General features: G+C 39.1%; 1 protein-coding gene across 1 annotated transcript in view; it reads right to left on the bottom strand.

The window, feature by feature from the left end:
- The window catches only part of TTC33 (tetratricopeptide repeat domain 33), a 55,595-nt gene extending 43,879 nt beyond the window's left edge, over positions 1 to 11,716 (bottom strand). Inside the window, exons 1-2 of the mRNA XM_074813735.1 lie at positions 11,608 to 11,716; positions 10,666 to 10,894 (exon numbers count right to left, since the gene is read on the bottom strand). Coding sequence (XP_074669836.1) covers positions 10,666 to 10,886 — 221 coding nt within the window. The 5' untranslated portion in view covers positions 10,887 to 10,894; positions 11,608 to 11,716. The remainder of the gene's footprint in view (positions 1 to 10,665; positions 10,895 to 11,607) is intronic.
- Between the last annotated feature and the right edge of the window lie 724 nt (positions 11,717 to 12,440).

Here is a 12,440-nt window from a genome sequence, read left to right as displayed (position 1 = left end):
GCTAGGTAGGATGTATACCAGCCCTTGTTTTCAATTACCTCAGACCTAATATAATTCAATAATTGTCGACAAAATGACTAGTTAACTCCCATGTAAATAAATGAATAAGACAAAGAGCAGTAGAGAAAAATCAAGATCCACAATAAATTAAATTTTTATTAATTTGATGACCACATCAAATGTGTGTCTTGTTAGTGTACAAGATCCTTACAAATAATTTTTCTTGTGGTAATACATTATGTTGTGAAGTCAACTCTTAAAACAATTAGCAATCCTGTAACATGGAATATTTCCACAAAGAAAAAAAGACAGTGTAACACCCTTGATTTTTCCCACCTGCTATCTGAACTAATCCTTCAAAAGCTTTTGTTCTGAGCCTTTACTACCAAGCATCCTTTCCAGCTTAAGGATACGTTCATGATACACCATAACATGTGGAGGACACCATTTAGAGAACTAGAAAACAAGTTGACATACGTATAGAAAACAAGATCTTTGCAACAAAACACACTGTCATATCCTACTTCTTCAGAACACTCCTGAAACAAATCCTGATGGGAAATTAGGACCCTTAAATTCAGTACATTAATTTTAGAAGATAAGGACAACAGGTACACATCATGTTCAACAAAGATCATGCAAGAGATACTAAATTACTGTTTCAAAATCAATTTCCATGAAACAAAGACAGTTAAAACAAAGGGGGTGGAGAGGAATATTATCTTTGTCAGCAACAGTAACTAGTCTTTGTTTAAGAGCAACTGCACAAAGGTATTAGATTAGGAAACCGCTTCATTTTTTTTCTCTATGAAGAGAAGTGGTCTTATGAAAAAATAATTTCTAAATACAAATGTTTTATTAGTCAAATAAAAGAAACAAGGTGTATTTAACAGTAGATCTGGACAATAAACAAAACCACAAAACTGTAATTTTAAAAAATTAAATACAATCATATTTTACAGTATGCCCATCACAATACATGATCTCATTAATACAGGAAATCCTGGACACTGACAACAGTACTTCAACAGAGCAACTCTTGTTAGTGTCTGTCAAGCAAAGGATGTGAAAAAGGCCCCAGGTTGTACTTCTCTGTAAAAAATTGCTTAGATTAAAGTAAATTATTAGATTTTTTTAAAGTTGTATTATAGTATGTATATAAATAATAGAATTCTCTAATTTTAAAAGCTGCATTATTAGAATATCTAACTGAAGTTATGGGGAAAACTTCTTAGCTCTAGTCAGAAACATATTCTTTAACTTGCTAGATAGACTTTTTCATTTAAGTATTTACATGAATCTCTAGCTGCCATCTACCAGCACAGACCTGCTAGCAGAAGTTGTTTTCTGCAGGATGGCAATACTGCTCATTTTGCTGTCTACTAGTTTAAAAGATGGCCCCTGTCCCAGACAGTTTATAACAGCAATACACAGCAAGAAAAAAAGGAATGAAGACAGTTTCAGAGATCAACTATGAAAATAAGCCAACTTGGAGAGAAACTCGCAGTGGAGCACTTCATCTCAACACAACACTTAGAGGAAATGAAAATGCACCAGGTGCACTCTGCTGTATACACTTATTATCCCTCATATACAGCAAAAGGTTGTTAATCATTGCTGAGGGAAAATGTCTCAAAGGCTGCATGGCATACACACACACAAGAAAAATCACAGACTGTCAAAAGAATAACGTAAAAACAGTAAAAAGTAATTAATTCTACTTGTGTATAATTTACAAGGCTAGAAATCTGCTTTCACATATTTTTAATTAATTTTTCAAGCACAGCTATATGTAAAATATTGTAAGTAACAAAAATAATAAAAATATTTATATTTTTACATTATTCATTTAATGTCCATTATGTTATATAGTTCCTTATAGGTTCTTAAGTAGCACTACAGAGTTATTCAGGGATTAGATGCAAATATTTTAGTCGGTTATAAACAAAAGCTGTCTAGAAAAAATGCTAGAAATTTAAAAGAAGACACAGAAACAGCCAGCAATGTAAAAATTCAGAAACCATTAATTCCTACCCTACTGATTACTAAGAAGAACACCCAATTTTTTTTTAATGAAATGTAAAAATCAGAGGCAAGTATTCATTATTTTCCAGTAACTTCAGGTGCATTAGAAGGATAGAGGAAAGTAATTGTCAGGCATGACTTCTCTACATAGCTATTACTATATACAAAAAAATTAATATATACTGATGAAACTTCTACTTAAGAACCGATTTTTTTAATGCTCCTTCAATTGCAGTGACATACTCTACATATTTAGCTAACTTTTTTTTTAAATAAACAGACACATTTTGTATTTCATGTATAGAAGGAATAGACCCTCCAAACTTAAATCCAAAGACAGGTAACACACAAATTACCCTCAGGTATTAGCAGTTAGGCCTGACTCATCTCACCCAAGTTTGGGTACCTAACCTCAAGCATTTACATGAAGATTTCAGTCATTCAGTAGCCTCACAGGCTGTACCCGCACTAGCACAGTTCCAGTGCCAGGGAACTCTCCCACACACTGGTACCTCAGCAGCATTACTCTCAGTCTTACAGAACGGTCCTTGGCATGGCTGTGGCCAGGCAGCACTCTCCCAGTTTGTCCACAGCCACCCTGTTCAGGAAGGCAAAAGCACCACAAAATGGTCCTGGTACATGTATAATATATCTATAGTGGTAACAGTGCTCAGCAGGAACCTCCAAGTTGCAATTCAAGCTCTTCAGTGAGATGAATTATGTCGATACCTCATTTTCCTTACATTGTGAAGACACCTTGAACAAATATAGATTCCTATCTGGGTTGACTCTAGTGCCTAAATTATATAGGATTATTTATATATACATATCAATTAAATTATGTTTTCTACTTAAGGAAAATACAAATATATGTATATATATAAAGGCTTCCACAGTCTACAGTTGCTCCATGAATATTCCTTCCATTTATATTTACAAATATGTACCTACATAAATATGCACGCGTTCAAATACAGATGGATATCACAGTGTCGCAATTCAATATCCTCAAGTACCAATAATTCTAACAAAAATACCCTCGAAATTATTCAAACTGTGTACAGTTTAAATTATCTACAATTCTTCTTGCACACACTCTCAGAAAAATCTGCACTAAATTAGTAACAGTTTCAAAACTGAACTCCTGCTTTGCCAAATAATAACTAATTGTCGGAAAATAATCTTTTCCTGAACAAAAGGAAAATAGCTAAATTAAAGATAAATTGCAATTTAAACAGAAGGAACTACTTAAACATTCTGCAAGAACTTCCTCCTCAATGAGGGAAGACAACTAGATGCATCACCAGGAAGCAACAACTCTATCAGTGAGGAAAAACAATAAAGCTAGCAATAAAAATTAACGTGTAACTTCACATGGCAGTTTACGGGAGGATGTTAAACACTGTAAAACACTCTCTGCAGGTTTTTTTTTTTTAATTCTGTAGAAAGGTTATGAAGCCTGAAACACAAATTGTATGTTCTGACTAGTAAGAGAGAAGCTGCAACATGCGCTTTTCCCAAAAAATTGAGGCAAGAAGTCCATACTTGTTCAGAGTCTTTTCTGTTTCAGCTCATGTGTTCCGCACTCATGAGTTACAGTTTACACATGCTTAGCCTCATTTTAGTGAGTGTATCATGCGTAAGGCATTCTCAAGGAAGCTAACAGCAAGGAAGTTTTATACATATACACACACACCCCAGCCGGTAATGCTAAACACTGAAAAACATTTGAAAAGTGATCAGATATTTTGATTAGAAGTCATGACTATTTTAATTAAGCCCCTATTTGTACTATACAATTTTACTTATAGTGATAAACCTACCTAATTTCTCTGTGGTTTTGCATGACTGACCTCAGAAAACACTCAAAGCTATAACTACTAAGATTTAAAATCTTCTATTTTGGGGGAGAACACTTTTATTGGTCACTCACTCTGAAACAGGTAAGCACTATATGGAATAGCTAATTATACCTGGCATGCAAATTGCATCCAAGACTGATACCGAACAGTTATTTTCAGCCTATAAGGAACTGTAGGAGTACCTACTATATTCTTCCAGTTTTACCATAAGCATTTTTCAGTGATCTCCCCTACATTTAATTACAAAATCCAACTGTGTAAGGCTTTCAGATCACTCTTATGGAAGTGTCAACATTCCTGATGCAATATACCAGCAGCCTAACGGAATTTCAGAATTTATTCTAGCAGCCAGAAATAAAAGCTAAATTTGTAGACTCCCAGATTATCTACTGAATCAATCCTTCTAATTTTCTAACATTTAAAACACATCTTTGCTTTAAATTAGGTCAATTACCAGACAGAGATGGTAAGAAGGCAGAGTAGACTGCCCACTTTTTGCATCTCTCTCTGTACCCAAAGCATTCCAACAAAGATATACGGACTAGTGAAACAAAACAAAAAATGAAGAAACATAAAGTTTCCCACGCACCGAGAAAGGTTCCACACCAACAACCTGTACAGTGAAAGTCAAGTCTGAGGAACTACCTTCCGTATTCTAAATGTTTTAATGGCATATAATTACAGAATGACCAAGATTGGAATAAACCTCTGGAGATCACCTAGTCCAAACATCCTGCTCAAAGCAAGGTCAGCTAAAGCAGGTTGCTCAGGTTATTGTCCAGTTGGGTTCTGAGTATCAACAAGGATGTAAAGTCCACACCATTCTCTGGTAAATCTGTCACCTATCAGGTTGGCCAAGCATGATTTCCCCTTTGCTAATCAATGCCAGCTATTCCCAATAACCTTCTTATACTTCCTGTGTTTCAAAATGGTTTCCAGAATTATTTCCTTCCTCACCTTCCCAGGGACAGATTTGAGGTTGATGGGCCTATAAGTCCCTGAATCCTCCTTCTTAGCCTTCATGAAGATAAGAAGCAAGATTTGCTTTCTAGCAGCCTTCAGGAACCCCTTTCTAATGACCTTTAAAGTACAGTTGAAGACTCTTTGTGATTACATCAACCAGCTCCCTCAGCTCTCATGGATGCACCTTATCAGGTGCCATGATCTTATTTTATATATGTCAGTTTTGTCTAAACACCAATCCTCTTCCACCAAGAGTAAATCCTCCTTGCTCCAGACTTTTCCCTCTGGTATCATGTACCTTCGCCTGTTCTGCATCCTTTGTCACTAGATTTTCTATCCCATTCAGTAGAAGACCCACATTTTTCCCAGTCTTCCTTTTGCTGTTGATACATCTGTAGAAGCTAGTCTTGTTACCTTTCACATCTCTCACCAGATTCAACTTCAGATGGGCTTTGGCTTTCCTAATCTCATCCCTGCATAGTCAGACAGGGTCTTCTATGGTCATCCTGCGTCACTTGACCCTGCTCCCACCCCTTCTACATTTCCATTTTATGTTTTGATTTTGTCAGGAGCCCCATGTACATCTATGCAGGACTCCTATTACATGTTCTTGATTTTCTCCTCATCAGGAAGAACGATTCATGAGCTTGGAGGAGATAACTTGAAAAAATGCAACCAGCTCTCCTGGACCCCTCTTCTCTCAAACATACCCCACTTCTCCCAGGCCACACCACAGTGTAATTCAGCCTATTAAACTGCTGAAATGCTTCTGCCAACCTTAGCTGTTGGATCGTCTGGGAAACCTTTTTATTAACACTGTATTATGTAAGTAAAATCAGTTTTATTGACTGAAAATTGAAAGGCAATGATCTTTGCCTTTTGCCACATTAGATGCATCAAAATGAATTATCAAAATAATCTGAAAGCAATTTTATTACTTTAGCACTTTTGTATCTCATTAGTAATCAAGCACTTATCATAATCTAAACTTGAAAGACACAGGTAGATTGAACAAATACAGATGTTATAAGAACATGACAGAAAGGCTTTTCAACTTTATTTAAATAGGCATTACTCTTCCACTCCATTAGCTAAATATATTATTTTTTTGATAACACTTAACTTACCTCTACAGTAAACATACTTTGTAAAGGAGTGTGCCTCCTCATCTGACACTGACACCTTACAAGTCTAGTGAGAAAAACAAATTCAACTACAGTTTATATAGTTAAGGAATCACAAACTACACATATTGAAGTGATGCTGGCATACTACCATCAGGGGAAAAAAGAGTCTCAGGTGCTAAAATGTGGAATAAGTAGCACTTCACAGAAGTTCAGGGGTTTTTTTAAATAGATTAGAAAATTAAATTAAGTCATTCTCAAAGAATTCTCTAGAAAAATAAAGTTTCTTGACCTATTATCTGGTCTGCTCATAGCACTTTGACATGTCCTTATTTATTTTGTTGCTGCAAAACCTAAAGAAAAGAAAGATTAAAGCCTTATTAATCAGTCTAATATATACATCAAATGACAAAGCAACACCAAGTGACAGTAACACCACTATTTAATCATAAATGAATCTCTATAAGCTCAGCCAAAACATAAAAATGTTCCAGTTGAAACCATGATCTTCCCAATCCAGTACCAGCTTTAGAAATGGAGATTTCTTTAGTGCAATATGGGATAATAAATAAATATTATCAGAAGCGAGAGCAGATGTAACTTTTATTTAGCAAAATTGAAAAATTACATGCAAATCAATAAAAATGTAAACCCGATAGTGTCTATTTGCAAAAGAAAATTAAGTATTTAGATGATCTTTTTGCACATCTTCAGGGTACATTGAGAAGAACCCTATCTCCACCTACTGGTGCAGCTACAAAAATGTTTGCATTTTGAAAACAGCACAGTGGGATGGCAAAGACATCTATCTGTATGAATATGCAACCCAACTATACTGAAGATACTACTCTGACAGAAGTTTTTCTTCTTGTTGCTGTTAGCTCTCTACATGCCATACGTTTGAGGACATACTTCACTGTTTAACCTTGTCTTAATCTGTTCTTAAATTTCTGTCCACACCCAAAGACCACCTACCTACCAGTCAAAATACAGTGTAATTGCAAACTGCTGAGTTCAAAATACTGAGACTGAGCACATGAACTTTTATCCTTTTCAATTATATTGGATTTAAAACAGTCTAGGACTATCAACACAAAAAACCTAACCCAGATTATGGTTGTTGGGGCTTCTTTGTTGGTTTTTTTATTTTTTCATTTTTATTTCCAGTGTATATGAGCACATCCATACTGGTGTGTCAACCTGGATAATATGCCAGCTTTGTAAATTCCATATAAGCAATACCAATTTCTCCTCTGGAATATTCTCCATTCTTTCCACCAGCAGACAATATTCTGTTTCCAAAAAGACTGTGTATGCTTGTACATGTTTGTTTAATTGCTCCTTCCCACACACCTAAAGAGCACACAAATATAACTCCTTCTTCCACAGAGCTGCTTTTTCTTTCTATTCTGACAACAAGATCACTCACATTCACAAGTCACTTCAAAACTGCCTATTGATCAAGTTTCTATGTCAGAAATTCCTAAACCATGTCCCCAACAATAATAGACCCACTGGGATAATCAACTTAGTTCAACACCTGTTTCTGGTGGTCTCCCTATCTTTCTTCCCACCCACAAAAAGACTAAAATATGCATCTTGAACTGTTCTCTTCAGCACCACTTTTCCTCTGTGTGTCTCAATCTCAGCTTAACAGGTTCATGCACGCACACTACAGCAGGTACAAATACTCCTCAAGCTGCTCCCACAAAAGCTGAAAACCCATAAAGGGATGCCACCTCCAAAACAATTCACCCATGCTATTCCTGAGTCTGTCAGTGGGCAAAGAAAGCAGCCTATACAAATTCTGACTCCCAAGAAGTCTGTCTATTATTCCTTCCACCCAAGAAGCACTGAAACTCACTTTACAAGCAGAAGTCAATCACATCTTACTCATCCACAGCAAGAGACACTGCATACACAAGAACTAACAAAACCATGGTGGGGGTGTAACACCATCACTGCCTTCCCTTACCAGAAAAATAAGCTAATGGACTAACAAAGCATAAAGGTGGTAATGACTATTCTAGCTAATACTGGATCTGCTTATAACATTCACCTTTCATCATATTAATTTTGTCAAGCACATTACCTCGGAGTCTCTTTTCCATAAAAGGTGAACTTGAATTTACTACTTTCTGTTCTTCCCTTTATTTAGTCTCTTGTTTCTTCCCAAGACTGTTTTCTTTCAGGATTCCCTTCTCTCCACTCCACAAGTAACACCTTAGTTACCCTCTAGTCCTCAGTCTTCAGTTTTCTTCTGAGTTTCTTCAGTGGAAAAGAACTTTTACCTAAATGCCACACAAACCAACTCAAATCTTTCTTTAACTGTTATTATTCTTTGATATTTCAGGAAACAATCTACCTTAAGTATTTATGTGAGTCTGCTTATGTTGTACAAATGTATATTCAAGAAATAGATCATTTAAGACTGAAACACAATTACAGCAACCACTTTCCACCACAGAGGATAAACGTTTCTTTCAGTCTGCTTCCTCAAGTTCCCTGTAATGGTATGTCAAATATTCCACCTGTTTAAGTACCAAATCTCTCCCGCTCTGAGTTTAGCCTCTAATCTAGGTGAGTTTGGTTTTTTTTAAGAGGAAGATCTGTCTGAAAGTTAGTATGCCTGACAGCACCATACTAACACAATTGCCCAAACTGTACAGTGTACTAGAGTAGTTGATGGAAACTATAATTTCCAGTTAGAAGTTCTGTTAAGCCTCAGATATATGAGTGTTAACACGAAAGAGTGTGACAAACCACCCAAAAACTGCATTTTAATTTCTTATTACTCGTTTCTCATACCTGTTACAAGCCATTCAGTGCTTCTCAGTAGCTCTTACAAACAGTTCTGACGAGATACAGTTCTCACTACATTCACAAAAAACCTTCATGTTGATCCTTATGTATGGGTTAAGCTTTTGTATTGCTTTCTAACCAACAGACAAAGGAAAACTCAATCTTTAAGACCAACTTAAGATATTAAAAGCACCAAAAATTACCTACTGCTCGAAAGAACAGTACCGGTCTGTTTCTGCCTGCCCTAAACCACATTTACAACACATTGTTTTCTGCTGTTCAAGAGATTTATTGTACTTTACATAATACACAGAAACAAATAATCAAAAAAGAACACCAAAATCCAGAGTAAAGAGATACAACCAAAGCAAAATACAAGGAAGGTAAAGGTAGAACAGAAGATAAGACAAATAAAAATCAATCTCTATTTAATATATGTAAGTACAGTAAGTATTATGATTACCAGATGCAGAATAAAACATTTAGAAATACTTATTTTCTCAAGCTTAAAATCACAATCTCTACATCCTGACAAGGACAGAATAGACCTACCTTTCTGCAGACCATTGTATGATTTATTTCCAGTGTTAAAAACAAAGCTGTTAATAGACTTAATTTGTGTATTCTGTGTTGTCAGCTATTAATATTAATGTCACTGACTTACACAGCTACTGCTTTAAAGGTGTTAACACAATGGCAGCATGCTTAAAACTGATTTAGTTTAATTTGGTTTAAATTTAAAGTCAACTTTTAAAGGCTTCAAAATTTTATTCAGGAATTACAAAACTCAGGAACACAAAAGGATGTACAGAAGTGAATCACTGCCCCTCTGGATAGTGTCACCATTTGAGTAAACAGGGAAAAGAGGAAACTGTATTTAAGTATTTGAAAACAAGCCTCTTCTCAAATACATTTGGTATTTATTTATTACTTCTTAAATCAGACCAGACCATACACACAGTGTGTTTATTATCATATATCAACTTGCCTGCTTAAACTTCTAAATTGTTCTCCATATCATCCAGGAAATCCTTTTTTAGGATGAAATTTCTTAATACAAAAAGTTCAACAGCACAGGAGTGTGTACTGACTTATTATGAATTTCTCTCTACCAGGAAAATAACGTTATCTCTGATCTGGGACAATGAATAAAGCGGAGATGCTCATACAAGTAAAGTCAGGATACAGATTTAGATATTAAGCATTCTGAAGCTTTTAAGGGGACTATTCCTGGAACTGCTTTTTCCCCCCACCAGTGAAGATCTAGACAAGTTATGTAGGTAGTATGTAATTTACAGTCCCTCTCTCCCTGTCTAGGACAATGGAACCATACTTGCAATATCCTTCCAGAATTGCCAAAGTCTCAAGACAGTACTGCTATCAGAAGATGTTCAGAACAGCTACCTGAACCTGACTTTCCAAAAGCATTAGACAGATTAGCAGTGCATTAGCTGCTTTGCAGCATTTGCCTAGGCACTGTACACATGCAAATAAGCTTACTCTTAATGAGAGTAAAGACACATTTACAAGAGAGGAGAAAGCTAACAGAGTAGCTAAAACATTACTTACAATTGCTTATCTCACTGTATGTTATTATTCCCTTTCAACTTTCAGATCCAGTCAGTCTCTCAACTCCCTCCTATCATTTGTTATGTGAACACACAAAAATGAGATTGAATACAGACTTCATTTCACAGCTGCCAACACCACCAAAGGAAACAATTTATTTAGTACCGGATAGTAAAGGCAGAATAAAAGAAATTATCCCTTTTTCAAATATGAAAAATGTGAATGTAGCTGCTAGCAGATTACCTAGTGTTTAGAAAAGGGATTAAAATGTCATTTAGCATTTATTAATTCAGTGAAAAAGAGTAAGATAACATTAGTACCTCCTATTTTCAGCCAAATTTGCACCTTCATCCTTCAGCTCTTTACTTTTCTTCACACAGTCTTCTACGAGAATTTCCTTTCTTCTCTTAGTTGCATGCACCCAGTTAGCATCATCGTCATCAGCCAGATCCTCGTCATCTGCAGCTTCTGCTTCAAATTGCTGAGAAGTAGCTTTTGAAACTTTCTCACCAATTCTTCTCTTCCACCCAAAAGAAGCCATTTAGAGAACTAGAGAAAAATGTATTTTTAAGTAGTTAGGTAATTTAGCTTTTTAGTACATAGAAGAAAAAATACACCTTGCTCATCTTGCTTCTTAAACAACAATATGTAACAGACTGCCACTCCCCCACATAAATTCTGCTCACTGGCTTCACCAGAGATGTTGGTCAGGCAACTGTAATTTTGAGCCCAGCTGGAAAATGTTCTCTAGCAAGAAAAAAAAAGAAAAAGGAAAACGAACAAAAAAGCAGAGCTCTGACACACCAAGACCCTTAAAACATTGACGCCAACACACCAGAAACCAGACAAAAGAAGTAAGGAAACAACTCGGTCCAAGGTGAACGACGCACCACTGGCACGGCCGCTACCGCGGCCCGCTACGAGCCGCGCCGGCCACGCACACACCTCCCGCTGCACAGCCCTAAGCGTCTTCGGCCCGGCCACCTACGGGGAAGCTCCCGGAACGGCCGCTCCTCAGCCAGCGAGGCACCCCCGGGACGGGCGTCCCCGGCGCGGCACGGCCCACCGCTCACCCCGGCGGAGAGCGAGGCCCAGCACCACCGACGGGGAGGCGGCAGGAGCGGAGCAGCCAGCAGAGCTGAGGGAGACCGCGTCCTAGCACCAGCCCCACCCCAGCCTCCCCGCGGAGGCGGCCACGGCACCACCCCGCACCCCCCGGCGGTGCGAGCCCTGGGCTGGGCCCTACGGCCGGAGACCGTTACCTGCCGCTCTCCTCCGGGCACGGCTCTCCCGGCCGGAAGGCCCGCGCGACCCTTGACCCCAGCCGGCAGGAAGCGGAGGGGCGGGGCGGCAAAGGCGGGAAGCTGAGGGAAGGGCAGCGGCGGCCTCTCGCGGCGTCAGTGGCCCCGCAGGGCATGCCGGGAGCTGTAGTCCCGGGGCGCCGCTGGGCACGCCGGGAGCTGTAGTTCCCCCCGGAACGGCCCCCGCCCCCTGGTAGCCCCGGCCCGGGGCCTGGGTCAGGGCCGGCGAAATCCAGCTCTGCTGAGCCCACCGCGGGGCGTCCGGGCACCGCAGGGCAGCGGCAGCTCGGTGAAGGAGCGCCCCAGGGCGAGCCCGGCTGCCCTGTTCCGTGGTGCGCGGCGCAGGACAGGAGATGCGGCTTGGAGAGTTTGGATAAGCGGAGCGCGGAGTACATCACGCAGTTCGCTGCAGAAGTACTGCCTGCGGGAGGGCGGGCGGAGCGGCGACGGCACGCAGGCCTGTGGTGCCACCTGCTAGCGGTGCTCAGGCACCCCAGAGGGAGAGGCGAGGGCAGGCGGGAACTGCGTGTTACCCACGGCTCAACAAGGACTCACTGCTCGCTGGGGGAGCAGCCACCTCCCTACGGGGGAGGCGGCTCCGGGAGGGAAGTAATACCAGTAAAAATAGCCAAGGTTGAAAGGGACAGTGTTCCTTTTTTTTCCCCTAAAAGGAAGAAAAATATAAGATAGGCTACAGGGTTTAAAATTTCTCCCTAGTTACAGGGGCAAATACCAAGACAAAAGAACGATCCACGGTTTGTGAAAACAGCAGAGTGGAAGATGCGAGGTAAGGC

This window comes from Strix aluco, chromosome Z, assembly GCF_031877795.1.
Source record: "Strix aluco isolate bStrAlu1 chromosome Z, bStrAlu1.hap1, whole genome shotgun sequence".
Lineage (NCBI taxonomy): Eukaryota > Metazoa > Chordata > Aves > Strigiformes > Strigidae > Strix > Strix aluco.
The sequence above is the reverse complement of the archived record's forward strand: the minus strand, read 5'-3'. Positions and strand labels throughout refer to the sequence as shown.